Raw genomic sequence first — 20966 nt, 5'->3', positions numbered from 1 at the left:
TGGGAATTGAAAAATCTACCACTCCTTTTGAGGTACTCCGATTACACCCTCCCAAGCCGAACTTCTCACTACATGTTCCTGTAGGCACAATTTCTGTTTTAAGAGAGCCTATGGAATATTTGATGTTGGGATTTGGTAGGAATGAATGAATGCTCCATTATTCACCCTGGTGGTACAGAAGTGGTTACTCTGAAGTTTTACAATGCAGCGTATTGCTGTAATGACATCATATGACATCATAAATCTCCCACGATTTCTAAAGCTTCTGATGAATGTTCATACATGACCACCTTGGTAATAAATGGGGAAAAAAAAAAGTTAATCAAAGAAAAATCTTCTGCATTTGCACACCATTTAAAAGGCTACAGACAAGTACTAACCACTTTATGCTTTAAAAAACAAAACTCTTTGCCTTAAGTTCCAAAGAAAAGAAGGCACCATCTTGATTTATGGATGCAGTTAGACAGGGGACCCTGCTTTTACATGAAAATCTCACAAAGGAAGCTCCTCCGCAAATACGTATGAATCTTAATTTCAAGTAATATTTCCAACAAGTTCTCTGAAAACAAAAAGTTACTGTAGTTTTCTTATTACATCCAAGTGTTTATGATATTTCAGCCACAAATAGTCCAGATTAACAAATATTTTCCCCTCCTTTTAAAACCTTCCTACATACATATGTGTATTAGTCAAGCTCAAAACCAACTTCTCAGTTCTTGCCAAAAAGGTGGATATTCACCATCCCCACCTTCAGTCAAACACACAGACAGACACACAACTGAAGCAACATCATAGCCTACTGTAAAGCCCCTAACCTCAGGCTTCACGTCTGTCTCTACTCTCTCCAGCTTTCTCCTTCCTCCAGTCTTAAGAAAAGTACTTGAAACCAGGCCAAATCTTACATATATTAGACCAGTGTGAGAGCTCCCATGCTTCTGTCCTCTGAGGACACAGGTCACATCTTTCTCCACGACTCTGCACAGGTAGGAGGATTCCTACAGGTAATTTCTATTTTGTTGTCCCAGTCTAAGTCACTGTGTCTCAGGTACTCACATAAGCAAGTAAAAACCTAAACCCAAGCTTCTACCATGTATTATAAAAAATAATTAAATTACTCTGAAGATCAATAAACAAAAAATATCCTGCAAATGGATGGCTTTCATATAAGTAGTAAAATGGCTTTGGCCTATCCCTCCTGTAGCTCACTCTAGAATAGCTGTATTGAGTTTGTTTTTCCATATTAGGACACAGCTGAAAAATTACGTGGATGGAACACCCCAAACAAGTTTTTGCAAACAACTGACAGTGGTTACTGTTCCTATAGATAAACGTATCTGAAGCTGTGTTATCTATGCTCCCAACCCGCCTCCCAACAGAGTATTTACTTCTTCATATAAAACAAGTGTGAAATGTAGCTTGCAATGTGTCTGGAAATAAAAATCATGTTTCAACCTCTGCCCTCAATTGCATCAGTGGAAATCAAAAACTCCACTGACTTCAGAAGCATTTGACTTTATTTACACTACTGTAACTTAAAACATGGCTTACTTTTCTTGTAAAGAATTCCTTGTTGAAGCTACAGCACCAACAATTATGAACACTAACAGCATTGTGTGTGCTCATTTTGGACTCTACATCACACAACTGGGTGCCCGTTTAACTTTTGCATTTCGCATAGCCTCCACACCAAGAAAATCTTTCTAGTTCCATTTTTGGCCTTACTACAGTAGTACCAGCACACTGCATTTAAGTTTCCACCATTGCAAGGAATATTTGACTCTGAGATATGCACCTTACACCTAAGTTTTAAGAGGTCAGGGCATTATCTCCACTACTATCAGCTTTTTCACTTCTGTTCTTAGTACTGCCTACTAAGGAAGAAAAGCCCATATGAAATTGTCAGCTTGGTCTCCTCCTGGCTCAAAAAGTCACGTTCATGGTGTGTAGTTCCTGCTTGGCATCTTTCTTCCTTTCCCATCTCTCTCTTCACAGGATGTCTAATGGAAAGCACTGCTTTTTCATAACCTTTGCTAAACTTCTTTAGCTCCCTTCAAGTCACTTTCAGCCCCAGTTTCAGTCAATCCCTATGCCGTCCTGCCAGAACATCAGTAAGATGCTAAATACTATATGTAGTTTCAGGGAAATACCTAATCTGCTATTTTTGCAAGTTCAAATTGCTATGTTGTCGATAGTAGGAATGGGATAATAAGGTATTACTCAGTACTGAAATCCTCTTTTTTCTGAGAAGAATTAGAAAACATATGAACTGTCCTAAAATATTCAGTGGTTTGCTGAGCATGACTATGGTCCAGCCACATGTCGTATTGTATATATAGCCTTACAAGTTTATACCATACTGAGGTTTCTGCTTAATTTAAATCTGCTACTGAATTCTAATATCTAGTTCTCTTGTTTCCCCATCTCCACACATCCCCCACCGGCACTCGGTGCCAAAGGCTCAGAAATAACGAAAGGGCCACAGGAGGCCCCAGGCATGTTTGAAAGCAACACAGACCCACGTACAATCACACTGCCACATGCCTGCATATCTGCAAAGTAATGTGCTTCAGAGAGCAATACCGTATCCCAAAGTTACCAACCAGCTCCTTTTTGTTCCCAGCAAATTAAAATGCTTGGATTCTTTTCTATTGTATGTTCTCATGTCAAAGACAGGATCGTGCTCACAAGCTTCTAATGGAATCCTCTACGATTTTTTTTTTATCTCTACAAATTAAATTTTTAAAGAGAAGCTGAAGCTCCCCTCATCAAAAGCCCCTGAAGTATGGGAAAGAAAACATCAAGAATTATCAATGCTAAGTATTATACTCCCACACAGGGTTAATTTTGTTTCCGAATAGCATAGAAGTCTGTCCCACCCATCAGATGAGCTACTATACTTCTATTAATGTTCTGGCACATCCTTCTGTACAAATGTAGCCCTTTTTCTATAAAGCATGTTATATAAAAGACTTAATCCAGCAAGAATGGAACTAAGGGATCTTTTTTTGGTTCCTGATTTAAACTCATCACTCCTCATACGAGACAACATCTTCTTCCTCCTAAACACCACTTCACACAACTAGCTGGATGTAAAACGTACGAGATCAAGGGAAACCAGGGCCAGCCTTCCTATACAGAAGTTGCTACAACACAAAGCCTGACTCAATGTGCCAACGATCCACGCCAAAATTAAAATACATTCCATCTTTCTTCCTGTTAAGCTACAAACTCTACCTCACAACTGCTCCAGGAAAATAACTGCAGGTTTTGTAAAAGACAAATTCTATGTTGATTGGAGAAGTTATTTTGTCATAAACCAATTATATTTTGTATCTAAAAATACATGGACTAGGGGCTTTCCTATCTACTACAGGATACACATGATACAGTTACATTGCTGCAAATGCAACTTTAGATATACATCTTGTCATACAGCACATAGGATGGTTTTAATAGTCCTAAATACGGTTCAATTAACAGCAGCTTGCATCCGTACCCAGTTCCTGGATGTATGGCCAGATAAAATCTAGAGAAAATGCTACGCACTCAAAGGAAAACAAAGTACACGCTGTCTATTAATTGCATGGGAGTTAGCCCTGCCATCATGTAATCCTTGGTGAAAACATGATTTTTTTTCTAATTTATTGCGATCTGTTAAAAGTCATTCCGTTTAAACAGCATTGCACAATTTCCAGACAACTGAATCTGTGAAAAAAGCCTTATGGCTTTGTGTCAGGTCTTTCCACATTATTATGGTGCAAAGGCTACATAAATTTATCTCCTTCTAATTCTGGATTTTTTAAAATATCAAGACACTGGGGTTTTTTTCCATCTGCAGCTAAGATTTCTTCATCTCTCTCACATTTACATGCAAAACCAGAGTTTATGCACAAGAGACACAGATAAAAAAGAGAAGGATTCAGGAGAAGCCTTGAAGACGTTTGGTGGCAGTTTTGTTCTGTAACAGCCCCTCCTTCCACAAAACCCCTGTTGTGACTGTGGGGCACCCCAGTACCATGTCAGTACTACTGCTACAGTCAGCTGTACCTGCAACTCCGTCCCAACCTCGCTTCAGCAAGAAGGGAAAGAGTGGGACAGTTGCTGTACCTCCCTGAGGTGGTGCATCTGCTTACTACACTACCAAAAATCACACCACTGTCCCTCACAGAGACATGACATTGCTACTAAAAATAGTGTAGAAACACTTGGCTTTTTTTTTTTTTTTTGCATTCTCCCTCCCCACTTTCCTTTAAAGACACACACTCAAAATTGTAAAGCACAGAAAGTCCTTGCAAAATTAAATTTTACTACAGAGCTACAGAAAGGTAAGGGGGGGAAAAATCTCACATTTTTAGGGTAATAAAAATATTTCTTAGTCTTGTTATTGAAATCACTTTGGATTATTAGGCATAAATATTTTTTAAAAGTGTAATCCACACTTCACCATAAATGCTGCCGTTTTCATTTCATACCACTCAAACCAGACCATGGAAGCTCTCTAGCTTTCTTTCCTACTTGCCTTTATGACGTTCCATACTACCCTTTTGGCCCCCTTCTAGAAAAACCAAAAATGCATACATACATTGGGATTTAGACAATTTGGCTCTGGTGTTTTAGTATCTGGGAATGATAATCAGCTTAACAGAAGCAGCTTTGTATCAGTAAACTTCATAATAAAAGTACTTCTGGATAAATAAATAAAAGAACATCTCTATTATACAATACCAAACTAATCCTTGCAATAAATTTATTAATTCAACCCTCAAAAGGTCACTAGAATATTAATTTGTTCCTTTACAAACAATGTACTCGCACTAAATAATGTAACAGGGTTTAATCTAAACTGGTTAAATAGATGTTTAGTAACACTCAAACAGCCTTGGCACCAACACTGACACAGTTCAGATCAAAATGGTAAATTTACTATAAACCATTTTAAGTTTACAACAACAGGATAAAATTCCACAGAGAGCAGTTAGAAAATGCTAATCTTTAATAATTGCCAGTTTCTACTAAATTCTGCCATAAGCATAATATTCAATTCCTGAAGTAATACATCACTTTGTACTGGTAAATACCCAGTTGTTTCTGAAGGAAAATACCTACTGGTTGTGCTTTAAGGGCAGGAAGGGAGATTTGTTCAAGATTCCTGCAGAAGTCCCCAAGAGGGAAGGAAATCCTAACTCTGCAGCATCAGGGCATCCCATCGGGTTAGGTGGCGCTAACGGGGCCACGGCAGGACCTTCACTTCCCTTTACATCAGGGAAATGCCCACCTCCGGTACACTGTCCTGTACATCAATCGTGCTCCCCCACTAGAAAGCAGACTTGTAATCCTTCGCCTGTGTGCTCTAGTCTAGACTGTGGCATCCCTTACATAGCTGGAAACTACCATTTTGCATACAGCAAGTCACCTTCTTCTGAGATAAAACACGCTTTTGAAATCAACAGGTCTTTCCTCTGTGAACAAAAGAAAAGTTGCACATTTAGTCAAAGAGGCAGATCCTGCCACTTCTATGAATGCATATAAAACATATTTCCTTTGGAACAGATTTATCCCATTCCGCATAGAGATTTATTTTATGGGTGGGGCTGGTTTTTGTTGATTTGGGTTTCTTCGTTTCATGGCAATTAGTTGTAAAACACCTTAAGATGCATTGTTAGAATGACTGCTCGACAAAAAGCACTTTGTATCTTATTGTAAAATATTCAGACACTCAACCCAAACAAATGGTGTCTGTAATAAAAATACTGCCATATATCTTCATTTGTACTAGAACAAATCAGTTTTATTTGTTCATTCTGCGTTTTAGTGTCATAGGTCTCTTAGAAAAGATAATTTATAATTCCTTATGCAATTAGATATGAAATTAAGTCGTCTTACTCTGCAGAAGAATTTATAATAAAGAGACCAGGTTCAACCAGTTCCACTGAAAATATTTTGATAGCGTCAAAAAAGACAGCATAAAAATCTTTAGTGTTTTAACAAATTAACACATGCCTTTTGGGTAAAGTACTGTACATGCTGTTAATCTTTTAATTAGGTTCTCAATTTCACATACACATTTATGGTAGGGGGGATTTTTAGTGATCAGAAAATGCAAATGTATGATGTTGCTATACTCTTTTAGCAGAGATATCAGAAAAAAAAAATATTACATGTAGCCTTCTATTTAAAAGCTCCACAATAAAATATTAATAAATCTCTGAGAATATTACCAATGAAATACCATTCTTCATTCTTTTAAGCAAACAAATACAGCTTTCAGTGTGAGGAAAAAAAAAAAGAAACACTTGTTCTCCACACTCAAGCAGAAAGTTTTATGTTCGTAATGCATGTAGTTTTTAGACCCATCATCAACATTTAAAAATATGTAATTGATGCTATCTATATAAATGGATACATAAATAGTGATGTTTGAAACATTCTACAGTAGCATTTCACAAAATGCCAATTTTCTCACGCTGACTGCCGCACAGTTCCGCCTAAACATCTCCTTCCAGGATCTTGAAAAGATTTAGTATTATCTATAGTTCCTTATTTGATACATTCTTTTCCTCAAGCAATTGGTCCATCCTCGGTTTCAACACAAGATAAACACTTTTTCCCCCACAGACTATTTCATACATTCTAAAGCTGCTGCCGGAAAAAAACCCTTCTCAAAAAGGCAGACAAATTGCCATCAGTTAACGATGGCTGTGCCAAGGGACATTTTTAGCATGGAGTTGTCACTGTGAAAGTAGGAACTATCTACTAGCTATCCCACATAATGATTTTTGTTAGAAAAGGAAAAAGGCCAAAATGTGGCTAAGCAGCAAATATATTATAAAAACAAAGTATGAAAGCAATTTAGCTAAGAATCCTGACTGGCACACACATTCTCCTCCTAGCTTGCTTGTCTGAATTTAACTCTTTATTGGTAACGGTGGAAACAGCCAGGTGAGCTCAAAGATGCTGCACATACAAAACTGGGGAGTGAAAACGGAACAAAATACAGACCCCAGATCCCAGGATTACTATAGCTTTATAGTTTCCTTGACAGCTACTTCATCCTAGAAGAATTATTTTTCTGTTGGAATAAAGTTGAAAGTAAAATTGCCCATAAATACCCAGTGAAAAATACCCCAACCTCTTCTCATTGAACTTGATGCAATGCCTTTTTTTAATCCCATCTGTATAAACATGTATTTTCTAAGTTGTCTGGATAAATCAAATCTATTGACTGGCCAAAAGGAAGACAGAGTATGAGCCATTCTCCATAAGTCTTGCACAAGTACAGAGAGGGCACTCCAAATAACCAAATAGCTGAGTGGACAGGAGGAGGACACACACACCCGCTTCTCTCAGCGGATTTAAGGTCTCAGTTTGGACCTTCATCAGTACTCTCTGAGTGAGTTTCCAGCAGGCAGGACAGTAGGCAAAAGGAGGTCACTAACAGCATTGTCTTTTGCTCATTCCTTTTCCATTCTGCAAATGTAGCTGTTTAATCTCCCACAGACCCCGACAACAAACAATGCAGGAGGGCAGATTGCCCTTGTAAAATTCAACCCGTATGAAAAGATGCAAACATCAAATACAGTTGCCGATTGACAGGTTCATTTATATTCCAGTAAGGGCCAGGAGGATTAAAGCCGAGTCCCGTCTACAATGCTCACACGCGGCAGTGAGAAACCCTCTGAATTGACCCTTTGCTGTCAATGCCAGACAGATCTTTCCTAACGAGACGATCAGACCCAGAGCAGGGGTCAGTGCGTTTGCCCTCGCTCTTTTTTTTTTTTTTTTTTCAAACCAGGAAGCACTTTCCATTTATTCCCTTTAAGTTTTCTCCCCTTACTTTGTTAAGCTTTCAGTTTCAGAACAACTGGTTTTGGTGCACAGCTTGTCCATGTGGTTAGAGGGGACTGAGAAGTGCTGCTTTACACCATGAGCTTGCAAGAGACCCAGCAGCCAGCCCTGTGGCTCTCCACACGCTCAAACCAATTCCCCTTCACACCTGCAGCGAGACCCAGACCCTGGCACTGATGATAAATGGACTTTGGACAGACCAGCCTACAGAAAGAACTCCGCGTTCTCTCCAGAAGCATATCCATTACAAATACAGCATAGGGGAACCTCTGTCCAAGGCAAACTGGAGATCCTAAAAGTTGGGATGTGCTTCCCAATAAGCAGAAGCCAATCTAGGGGATGAGCCCTGCCTCTGCTAGGTTACAGGAGAGAAGCAGCTGGAGATGGGCTGTTTTGTGCCTCTGTGGGGAAGGCAGATGGAGCAAGGCAATCCACAGCTGGGGCAAAAGGCACCTCCTTGTGCCACAGGGTTAAAATACTGCTTCCCTTATCTACAGCAGGGACTGGAAAAAATCTCGGCAGACAAGAAAGTCTAAAAAGAAAAAAAGAAAAAGGAAAAAAAAAGCTACCCTAACTTGTGTTAACCACCACCAGGCTCTGCTCTCCTCATACTGAATGTTGAAGCATTGAGCTTCTCGGCTAACAGGCTACTAACTGCACCTCATTTTCCTTCTCTAGACAGAGGAAGACCTAGCCTAACCTAATTTATTCCCATTTTTAAATACAGCACTGCCTCATTATCAGATTAATGCAAGAAAAAGACAACAAAATTTTATTTTAAATTAAAATTAATAAAGACCATTTCCCAATTTTCGTCAAAAATACCAGTGGTTCATGAGCTTGTGGGCTTAGCTGAGAGGTTGGGAAGGGGGCCAAGAAAAATCAGAATTTATTATACGCTGGTCTAAGTTTTTAATTGAGTACACACAGGCCTTTTGGAGTGAACATGATTTTTATTTTACCCCAAACTACTATAAGGATTGCTGTGACACAAAAAAGCCTGTGGCTCAATTTCCCCAGAATTTCTTCATTTGTTTATAAAACTTGCAGAATATGTGAAAATCTTTCCTCAAAGAGAGTGAAGCTTGAAGGAACTTCTGTCCTGCAGTGTTACCTTTTTACACACAGCCTGCAGCATAAAGTAAATGGAAAGTGCTAAAGAACACAGCCCTCATCAAACCGAAGCACTGATTTGCTGTTATGGCTTTAGCAATATTTCTCAGAAACAAAGGGGGAGAGAGAGGAAAAAAAGGTTTAATGGTTTCTACCCATAGCACAGTCTATCTATGGAGTTTGATCCATTATGACTGTGGAACAAACAAATGACACACCACTGCAACAAGCCCACTAGTACCTCCAGAACCATCACCAAAACATGATGCATTTCAAAGTGCTTGGCCTCAAATTGAGCAACTGACGTCATCTACCTGACACTGTCCCACACGACATCCTCGTCTCTAAATTGGAGAGACACGGATTTGATGGATGGACCATTTGGTTGATAAGGAATTGGCTCGATGGCCATACTCAAAAAGTTGTGGTCAACGGTTCAGTGTCCAGTTGGAGACCAGTGACGAGTGGTGTTCCTCAGGGGTCAGTACTGGGACTGGTGCTGTTTAACATCTTTGTCGGAGACATGGACAGGGGGATTGAGTGCACCCTCAGCAAGTTTGTGACAACACCAAGCTGCATGGAGCGGTCGACATGCTGGAGGGAAGGGATGCCATCCAGAGGGAACTGGACAGACTTAAGTGGTAGGTCCATGTCAACCTCATGAAGTTCAACCAGGCCAAGTGCAAGATTCTGCACCTGGGCAATGGCAACCCCAGGCACAAATACAGGTTGGGCAGAGAATGGATTGAGAGCAGCCCTGAGGAGAAGGACTTGGGAGTGTGCATTGATGAGAAGCTCAACATGAGCTGGCAATGTGTGCTGGCAGCCCAGAAAGCCAACCACATCCTGGACTGCATCAAAAGAAGCATGCCCAGCAGGTCAAGGGAGCTGATTCTGCCTCTCTACTCCGCTCTGGTGAGACCCCACCTGGGGTACTGCATCCAGCTTTGGAGTCCTCAACACAGGAAGGACAGGGACCTGGTGGAGCGAGTCCAGAGGAGGGCCACGAAGATGGTCAGAGGGCTGGAGCACTTCTCCTATGAAGTCCAGCTGAGAGAGTTGGGGTTGTTCAGCCTGGAGAAGGAAAGGCTCCAGGGAGACCTTATAGAGGCCTTCCAATACCTGAAGGGGGCCAACAAGAAAGATGGGGAGGGACTCTTTGTCAGGGAGTGTAGCGATAGGATGAGGAGCAATGGTTTTAAATTGGAAGAAGGTAGATTTAGATTAGATATCACAAAGAAATTCTTTACTGTGAGGGCGGTGAGACACTGGAACAGGTTGCCCAGGGAAGCTGTGGATGCCCCATCCCTGGAGGTGTTCAAGGCCAGGCTGGATAGGGCTTTGAGCAACCTGCTCTAGTGGAAGGTGTCCCTGCCCATGGCAGAGGGGTTGGAACTGGATGATCTTCAAGGTCCCTTCCAACCCAAACCATTCTATGATTCTATGAAACTCCCATCGCGGGTATGCGAAGTCTCACAGACACACAGGGAAGGAAGAAAGGGTGTTTCATTGGGACAACCAAAACTTGCTCTGTCCACTGCACTCACTCCTTTCACCCCTGCCTCCTTTCCTGCTTACGAGCGGTTCTGTGCTCAGTCACAAACCACAAATGAGATGAAAAGTGGCTATCAGAAGTGTTGAGCTGTTCAGGGCTGCCTTTGGTTACTCTCCTCTAAGTTGTTCAAACACTAATAAATTACCCATTTACCTATACTACCCAGATGTTTGCCATCTAGAAAAATAGATTATTACTTGTAGAAGGTTTTGTTCCATCACAAGAATCCTGTAAATAATATATTCAGATCAGAAAGCCAACACCATGTGACAACTTCTACACACACCAGCATGGGGGGTTAGGGAAGAAAAGAAAAGAGAGAGTCTTCCTGACCACTGGTTAGAAGAACTTTCACAGTAAGCTATCAAAGAATCAAGTATTCACTAAAGTTCATACTGTTGGGACAATGAGGTTACTTAAAACAAAACTACCGACGGAGAATGAGGGTGACAAGTAACCTGAAAGGTTGGTTTATTAATTGGATTTTGATCTTTTGTTTCCATATATATATATATTATACTTTTATATAAATATGTATTTGTATGTATGTATATGTATAATATATTTATATTCTCTATTAAACTACAAATATGTTATAAATGTGATTATATATATAAAACAAAGTCATACATAAAATATATTCAATTTTTATATATATAAGTATGGCATCCTAACATTTCTTTATATGTCAGATTTTCCACCAAAAGAAAACCCACAGGAATTTTAATAAACCCTACAAATATAAGCAGCCTCAATCACTACTTCTTCTTTTATTTTTTACATAAGATTTCTTAATTGTGCCAAGCAATGTTTAAAGAGAACTCTGGAGCTTTAATTGAAATGGCATGAGATGCTGAACCTCTAACAACGCGTCTTTCAAACCCTGTGTCCAGTATATACTGAAATGCCTATCAAAAAAAAACAAAGAAGGAAGAGGTTTTCAGCATTCCCATTAAATTCTGACTTTCTCTCCTGGTTCCTGTAATTAAGTTTCACTTACAGTTGTCATGAAGTTTTGTAGGGTAGACAAAACAGTGATTTGCTGGTAAATGTCTGTATATAAGGAGAGAAATAAATATTTGAGAAGTACTCAGCTCACTTTCTTCAAACATCAGGGAGAAAGACAAAGAATATAACTCAAGGAATGTACAATTCAAGAAGGAGCACTTTTTACAAGGAAAACTTTGATATGGATGACTGAGTATCGCTGCAAGAAATCCAGTCTGCTTAGCAATTCCAGTCATCATGAAATTGCATGTCAGAGTTTAATGCAAGACATCCCATTTGAGTCATATCCCTCACATACTACTGTTAAATGATTTGATTTGGTTCTTTTACAATTTCACCTCCAAAACTGGAGAGAAGAAAGAAGAGCTTATCCATAAAAAGCATCCCCCCCCAAGAAGCAAGGGGGACAAAAGGGGATTACTAAAGTTAAGGAGCTGTTAATTATAGATGGAGTAAGACCAAACTGCTGAAAAGAGCTCCGAAAAGGGCTGGCGTGGTTTCTTTCATTTGTTTTGGGGTAGGCTGGGTTTTTTTTTTTGCTTTAAGACATATTGGTTTAGAGGGTGGTCATACTCTGTAGCAAACGAGTTTGAGCTGAGAGAAGTACAGCAACTCTACACAGACTGACAACTCTGTTAGGTGAGACCGCTATGCTCTCTCTCTTACAAACGAGAAAGAAAAGAGTAGCAGCAAACAGTGACAACCAGGAAATGACCCAACATTTAGGTTTTTTATCACTGTGTTGTCTTGTTATTTAAGTCATTATATCACCAGTGTCTCTCCTATTCATTAAAGCCAGTATAACACTGGCTAGAAGGTTGATGACATGAACAGGGCTCCACAGCTCAGACATACAAACAACACTGGGCACTTGGCTGAGAAGTCACAAGATCCCGTATTGTAGCACCCTTGTAATTTATTGCACATCATTCATAGGAGAAACCCGAGCCCAGATTTCCTCTCATTTTTCCCATACTGCTACTTTGCACTTGCGTTAAAAATAGCCTATCTGGTCTTCCCAGCTGCAGAAACCTTAGCTGTATACATCAAACACGGTTTAGCAAGGTTTCACTATGCTTTTACGATACCTTTCTTGATACAGAAATGTAAAACTAGCTTGTGCATGTTCAATACAGCCCCCAGCTGGTATGTTCTGCCTTTACCTGACATTCAACTGGAAGCTATTTGTGGTCCTGGAGACAGCACAGATGGGAATATTTCACAGGATCTTTCCCTACTAATCATCTGCTCAGATCCTTCCAAGTGCCCCAGAGCCCTACCCTCTTGGGCAAATCCACTCCCTCATTGGTATGTACACCCTTCAAATATTTGTACACGGTTATAATCCCGTAAAATGGTTGCACTGGCCTCACAAAGGCTAGCCAAAGTGAAGGAGCCCAGCATTCAGGCTGTCACATTCTCACACACAGCAGCCTGGGGTTTGGACGGATTCATTAAACATCACCGTATCAAACAGATCTGGTCTTTCCTTTGAAATACTATTTAAATGCAGGCCACAAGTGCAAGAGGCCTCCAATTAACAGCAGAGAGCAGGGCTGAGCTCACAAATTTGGACCCTTGAGGGAAATGAGCACACTTGCAGTCTGGGTTCCTTCCTGCTCCAGCCATGTGCTTCATGGAACCAGAGGACAGCCCTCATGTGTCTGCACCTTGGTTTCCTTGCTACACAGTCAGAAGAGCCTCCTTTCTCTCTTCCTGCAGCTAGCCCAGAGAGCTCCAGAGTGCAGTGCTCTGCAGAAGCACCAAAGCCAACCCGAGCTTGCCTTACAACTTCCCATGGCTGCAAGCAACATCACAGCCTCACAGGTGAGGCAGCTGGAGGACAGCTGGTCCCAAGACACACTTCTGTGTGTCATGACATTAGGGCAGAGGTACCTCATCAGCTACTCTGGCCAGGCACTGACCAGCAGCAACAAAATTCTCTTCGCCACTCCAGTTGTGCAAGGCTGACAGGGCGACGCTGTCTGACCTCAGGTCGCTAAGTCACGATCCCCACAGAGCACCACTCTCCTCCATTGCTACTGTACCTCCACATGGCAAGGTAAGATACTTAAACCTCTTCTGTTTCTCATTCTTGTCTTATGCCTTCCACTCTTTCCAGCCTTCCACTCGGACCATCCCCAGCTCTCTGTAGCCATAAGGCTTCCCACTCTTCAGTCAGTACACAGCACTAGAAGAAACCAGGCAGCATGAAGAGGGGCCTCCAAGGCATTAACGCAAGGCGCTGTCTCTTGCAATGGCTCTGCTCATGGCAATACATTGCTTAAGAACCAGGGCTTGGCAATCTCTACAGTGACAGGGATGGGAAAGATCTAATGTTTCTCTCAGTCTGTGTTAACTTCCCTCTGCTGTTTTCTCACCCCTCCTTCTGCTCCACTGGGCATCTCGGCACCATTTCACTCTTCTGTACAACCCTTTCCTTGTGGTGGCCACACACAGCAACTAACCCAAGCAACTACTTTGCCAGCATCCAGCTAAAGCTGCCCACAAACAGCAATCAGGGCAGGCACTCCACACTGCCCAGCCAACACACCTAGCAAAAGCACCTGGGAGGAGAAGGCAAACTCCATTTTGATGGCCCGTTCGGCTTTGCAAGCTTTTGCAGACAATGTACACCAGTTCTGTGTATACACTCACAACAGCTAACAAGGAACTGGTCAAAAGGAAAAAAAACATATATACATATACACACAAGAAATCACACAATTTTCATTTTCATATGGATTTTAAGAAAGTCGAACTTGCTAAAAGCATCAAACTAGCACTGCTCTTCCTCCACCCCACACCAAGGAGTGAATCAGCTTTCACAGCAGGTCCCAAAGCTGCAGGATTGTACACAGGGTCCTCCAGATCGCAGCTACTTTCAAACTACTTTTGCCCCAGCACTCAGCACTATATACTGTGTGTAGCCCCTAACAGTTCCCTTCTCTTGCATAGCCCAGTTAGAATACCCTCACTCACCAAGAAAAAAAAAATTGCATCAGGGCATGTAAATTTTATTAAACTACACCGAGAACAGGTGCCCCTTTAAAGCATGACTCTTTTCCTCTCCGGAAGGCACATGTAGCAGGTTCCCTAGTGTCAGGTGTAGACTCAAGTGATGAAAGAAAAATACATAAATGTTTATTAAACCTTTGTTGCCATTCACACCACCAACTTTCACACCCTAATGCCAAGCTGTTAACGAATTCCCATGCTGTTCCAGAAGACTTTTCACAGCTCCTGTCAGAAAAGAGAAGTTTCACGAGGGCAGCACTCACTGGAAAAGTCTCTGCTCTTGCCACCATCAACAAAAAACGTTCACAACCAGCTGTTTGTGGAATAAATATGTCCTGCCCAAACTGTGTGGGGAAAAAAGAGCTTCTTCCAGTGAGGCATGGGGCTACCTTCATGTATACCTCCTGATACATACTTGTCTCAAGACCATTTGTGCTAGGACTTCTCCATTTACCTAGTGACTACGACTAAAAATTGACCATGATAAGCCAAGTGACGACGAGCTGGTACATGAGGCTCCAGGCCAGGTGGCAGCTGAATATGCAGGCTGCGGCTCAAATGCTCAGACATGGCGTCACCTCCTTGGGGAGCTCTGGAGCTCTAGCCTGCTGCCCAGGCAGGCAGCCCCGCGGCAGGGCCCCTTTGGGCATACAGACCCCTCAAGGAGGCAACGCACCACCTACCCTTCTGTGCCACGTTTCCTTTCTGGCACCCAGACTCTGCTGTACAGCTGGCAAGTGTGAGGCAGGGCCCTACACGCAAGTCGCACGCCGCCTGCTCGAGCCTCAGCAGGTCTGTAGAAGTGCCATGGTGAACCGAAGCGAGGGCGGTGTGAAATTGCACAGCAACTCTCTCTGCTGCCGCAACTCCTCTTTTCCCCCACAACTAGCTCTTTTATCTGCCACTGGAGACCCTGTTCTAAAAGGAACAAGCAAAGGCAAGATGTTTCCCACAAGATGAAGTGAACATTGCTACTCCTCTCAGAGCAATCCAAAACAAGAGGTAGGGGGGAAATGAAACACTTTCCCCAACTCAAAAAGTGACAATTATTACACGCTACATTACAGCTTAGACAGCCTTTACAATACAAAAGCTTTGACGAGCTCACATTTACTTTGTCCCTGGAGGACATGGGGACACCTACTCATGTCAGTGTTTTGCACAACGTGTTGCTCAAAGCTTTACCATTTTGAAAAATGCACCTGAGGATCTTCAACTTCTCATGCAGATCCTGTAATTCAGCTGATCATAAAGCATAAAGAACTAAGTGACTGTTTATCAATGTTTATCGCTAAATGAAATCAATCCCAAGCACTAGAACAGAAGCACACTTTTTCCTACAACCAGAATAAATAAAGCAAATAGCTTTATTTTTTTTCACTTTTTAATATCAGAAAATTGCATTCCAAAATAAATCCTTATATCAACAATTTAGCAGCTAGCTTCTGTCAACCCTAATTGACAGATTCTAGCCAAATATTCCATAAATTTTCTCATTAAACTAAACAATCTCGGAGATCTACTAGCACTGCGTGTCTGCCTGCACCTCATCTCAGCTTGCAGACAGCTAGCACAGAAGCAAGATACTACAGAACATGCTGCGTACTTGAGCTTCATATCTTAAAACCAGCATGACCAGTATTTGCCCAGGATGTATAAAAGCCTTTGGAGTACTGGTCCTTCCATGTGAAGGTAAATAAACTGACCAAGCGATTTGTTAGCTGGCAGATCTTTAAGATATTTTTTGTCATTTCTAAATAGTATACCATCTGATGTTTTCTAGTGGAAGGAAATTGCTGCCTTAAAGACAAAAATGCCGAAGTCTCTTCTTTTAGACTAATTACAACAGTTAGAGATTTAACTTTTATTTTCTAGGCAAGTTCTTTGAGCAACAGATTAGTATCTGAACCTGCTCATTGTCAAAGCCTGTAGTTCAAAAACGCAGTGGCCCCTTCCTCCCTGCACAGTGACTAATTTCCTTCGTGAGTCAATCTGTCTCTCCTCCTTGTTATTCTCACAACAGAGATGCTGCAAAAGCAAGGTTCCCCCAAGTGAGATGCTCAGGCAGTGTGGATCACTGCACTGAATGCCATGCCTTCTTGGAGCAGGTTTCTAGCAAAGCCCATTCCCCTTTGTAAGTGCCAAGAATCAAATCTTGGCCACCTAATGCAGCGTGTTCCACATGTTAGCTCACAACACATTGAGCAACTGTGTTAACTGAGATGGATAGTGCTGTCAAACAGGAAGCTGGCTCACCAGGATGGAAACAGTGGGATATGCTGACCCTTTGCATTCAGAAAAAAAGCTCCCCTAAACTGTCACAAAATGTTTCATATTAAAAAACAAAATAACTACCTTCTTGAAGAGCTTTTATTACCGCATTGTGTAAATAAACACATGTGCAGGAGACGAGCTCTCCCTGTATGCAGAACCTGAGCCGCTCTCACAGAGCAGAGGCTGACAGAGGAAATGAATCATTATCCCCCTGCTTGGAAAGAAGCTTGGACGAGGAGTGCTGCACTATTAACCACTGCCTGGAAATCCTGGATTCAACACCACCGCTTCACCCTCTGTTCACACATTCAAATACCTAGCTATACAAGATGACTAAAACTAATAGGTAAAATCCAAATCCCCAGGCAAAGTTTCTATTAAACTACTCAAATATGCACAGGTTTTACTGATGACTTGGAGATGAAACTGAAACTTACAGGTTTCTTATGCAAAAGAATAAGCATTGAAATAACCTGTTTAGTATAAAAAAGCCTCTAGAAATGCAAAGCTTGTTCTGGGAAGATTTTTCCCAATCCACCACCTCCTGCCCATCTCCCTCAAGATTAGGATTTTAGGTTTGGTTTTTTCAAGCTGATATTTTGGGTAGAGAGAGGGAAGCTTTGTTTATTTTAAGATTTCGCTGCTACGGGAGAATCAGCTCTAAGTGGAAGGGACTATAGAGCTTTACAAAGGGCTTTGCAGCAATATAGTAGGTAAGCGAAAGCAGAGAAATCAGCCTGCATGTTTAGCACTACTACTACTGGCCATAAAGAGAGGATGTATTTATATATATATAACCATTATATACAATGGATAATTTTAAAAATCAAAGATTATAATATGCTGTTCAAACCTGCCCTGAGGAATACCAGATACCATCTAGTTGTACACCTAGAGGTTCTATCCAGCTCTTCTGTGCTGACTTCCTCGAAACAGCAACCTGCCTCGTGGTACAGAACAAATGTGTCATGAATATGCTGACTGATCATTATCACCATATTTCACACTTCAGCAAGATCCAGCTAATGCTTTCTAGGCAGGCTAACAAGGTAGGGCTTGTTGTACACCTAGTTTAAGATTAAGCAATCAAAACAACTGATATAACACTTCAAAGATTTGCCACCAATTGTCTTGCTTTCTCCTTACATCAAACAACCTCAGGTGCTGCCTTCTGCCAGGACAGAAAAGGGGGGAAAGAACTTTATTGAATACCTTGTGCCTGAGCTGCAGAACTGTGGGAATACCCCAGAGCCAGGAGCGCTGTCTCCACCAGCTGGCTAAAGAGCACATCTTTGCGAACCAGAACGAACTCGGCATGCTCTTCTCGATTATCATATTCAAGAGAGGCATCTGACTGCTCCACCACACAAAAGACTGGAATCATCAAACCTAGATGAAAAAACAAAACAAAACAAAACAACAAAGTATCAGTAAGAGAGGAACAAGAAGTGTGTCACACATCTCTGATTAAAGCTGTAAATTAAAACACCTCCTAGAAGGCTCGTCTTAAGTGGAAATCTGCCTTTCTTCCCTGTGGGATAGCTTTTGTTTTCTTTCCAAGGGAAATACTGAAGTCTCATCACTTGACTCATTTAAAAACCACACTAAAAGCTCCAGAGAATACAATTCGGGAACATAATCACAGTCAGCATGAGGACGAACAAGATTTCCTAATAAGACCTTTTCAACATAGCAGAAGTTTTCTACAGTTCCATGAATATCCCTATTCTTTCAGGTCAGGGCTTCTCCACATTCAGCCATATGAAAATCCAACACACAAATGTCGCTTCTGCTTCCCTCCACACAGTGAACGTATGGAGGAATCAGCAGAGGCTAGTTCCATACTCAGTTCTTCACTGGGATAGGCTTATTTGCACGTTTTCAGACCACGGCCAGTCTTCTCACTCTGCAAGGAAAATACCCTTGCACTGGTTTTGCTGAAAACGATAATCTTGTGTTGGCAGCTGATGGTCGTGCAGACCCAGAGAGGCCAGTGGCTGGTCTCCCGCTGCATGTATGAAGACTGAGAACAGCTCTCTTCGAAAGAGGATAAAGGATGAGGAGGAACCACAGAAGTGGAAAACTCAGAGGGTGGTCTGGATTCAATTTTGTTCTGTTTTATTGTAAATTTACTTTTGTGGTTACAGGATCAAGTCATCTATGGCAATAAATTGTGGGGCATGAACTTAAAGGGATTCAATACTACAGACAGTAGAGAAACAAGCCTATTTGCAGAAGACGGTCCTACAGTACTCCAAGCGCATGAACGGAGGGATGATGGAACAGATGGAAAACCCGCAGAACTGCACAGCCATTTCCATCACCTGCTACAGGCCAGGATGTAGTCAGGGAATGGCAAAGGAAAAACCATTACCTCCACTCACAAAAATGTATTCATTGGTTACGTACAATTTGTTAGCCCCTAGATAAACTAGGAACTACTGGGGCAGAGACAAATGTCAGCATAAAGCAGTTCTCCAAACGTGCTATCTAAGGCTCATAATATAGCCAGAAAATTCACTTCTCACTCCTGTTCTTCAAAATGAAATACAGCCTTTTCCAGTAGATAACAACTATGAAAAATAACTGAATATATTTATGAAAGACCAGACACAAATCGCTGGGTTCTCATGGGCACTTCTTTAAGGGAAAAAGAGGGGAAAGCCGCATTTCAGTTCTCCTTCTGTGCAAAGTCAGTTAAATATCTTCAAGATCTTCTACTATCAGTAGCTTCAGTATCTGCAAAACAACAGTCATATATCCCTTCAGAGAGTTACCCTGCCCTGAAATATTTACAGCCACACCAGTGAGAACTGCTAAGGGACTTAAATACTCCTTGTTTTGAATTTGAAGAGACTAGAGTTACTTTAAAATGTATTTTAGATACACAATTCTCACTTAGTGACCTATCTGGCATGGAGTGGCTCCCAGTCTCACATTTTAACTGCAGGCCAGCAGCAGCAGCTACGAGCCATGATATCCAGTTGATCTGGTTTAGTTCTTTGTTTTAAAACACATCCTGAAGTAATGTGTAAGTAGGTTATGTCATCACATTGATGCTGCTCTCTCTTCACTGCTTGATTCTGGGTTAAACTGATGCATTTTGCAAGTTCAAGCAGCCAAATTCTAACACACAGTGTTAAAAAAAACTCAGTGAAAAAAAAATCTCTAGGTGCTTTCCTGAAAAGACAGTGTAAGGCTGACCCTGTTCCTCTGAAATCAATGACAAAATTTCTATTCCTATCAAAGGTTAAAAACTGAGTTATATTTGTCCGTAAATCATTTAAATAGTTAAAGTGAAATTTACCCTCCGTAAGTGACAAATTTCCCCTCCTGTCGAACATACAGTCCATCATAGCACCTTTGAAGGAGCTATTATTGTCTCAACAAAAGATTACGATACTTGGCCAAATGCTGAGGCTGAGATATCGGTTGTGTAAATTACATTTTGGTAAGCCAGAAAAAGTAGGTGAATGCAAACCGATGAGATGGATGCCACAGCATCTTTTATCCTCCTGCTGTATGCTTTCCTTGTCACACAACAGTCTTTCCACCTTTTCAGCACAGAAGCTGCACCTATTCTCCACACTCGTCATTTACTGGCTCAGTACAAACAGGATCTCAAATGCTAGAACTGATGCTGTACATATCATTTCATGGATGGCACAAAGGACCCATGGGACTCTTGCCCGTTATTACCTTCCTGCCCCTTCCTGCTGCCCATGCTTGCAGGGACCGTGCTACAGAAACAGCTTTTGCAAAAACATCTCTGAACTCAGTGACCCAGCATAACTGATGATAAGCTGCTATTAGTACCTTAAAAACAGAGAGCAAAGGGCAGGTTACCACATCTGCCATTGCTAACCTGCTCTCATGCCTCTCGCTATAGGGTCTGGAATCTTAATACCAATTCTATTTTACTAAAAAACAATAGTACTCTAACTTATTTCCAAGTAGGTCTCACTCCAAAGAAGTTCCATCTGCTTTGCCCTCTACTTCTCATTGGAGAGTTAAGCTGTAACGTCTCCAATGGATTTATTGCCTCAAACTTCTCCGTTTCCTGATGTTATCTGAAAATAAATTACAATCCTTTCAATATGTTGGAATCAGAAGAAAAAACATCTGCAGCCAAAAGTCAACATGCTCTTTACGT

General features: G+C 41.4%; 1 protein-coding gene across 1 annotated transcript in view; it reads right to left on the bottom strand.

Moving 5' to 3' along the window:
- The window catches only part of SATB2 (SATB homeobox 2), a 135345-nt gene that overhangs the window by 93535 nt on the left and 20844 nt on the right, over positions 1 to 20966 (bottom strand). The window contains exon 3 of the mRNA XM_074145205.1: positions 18026 to 18202. Within this exon, the coding sequence (XP_074001306.1) occupies positions 18026 to 18202 (177 nt within the window). The remainder of the gene's footprint in view (positions 1 to 18025; positions 18203 to 20966) is intronic.

This window comes from Numenius arquata, chromosome 3, assembly GCF_964106895.1.
Source record: "Numenius arquata chromosome 3, bNumArq3.hap1.1, whole genome shotgun sequence".
NCBI lineage: Eukaryota > Metazoa > Chordata > Aves > Charadriiformes > Scolopacidae > Numenius > Numenius arquata.
The sequence above is the reverse complement of the archived record's forward strand: the minus strand, read 5'-3'. Positions and strand labels throughout refer to the sequence as shown.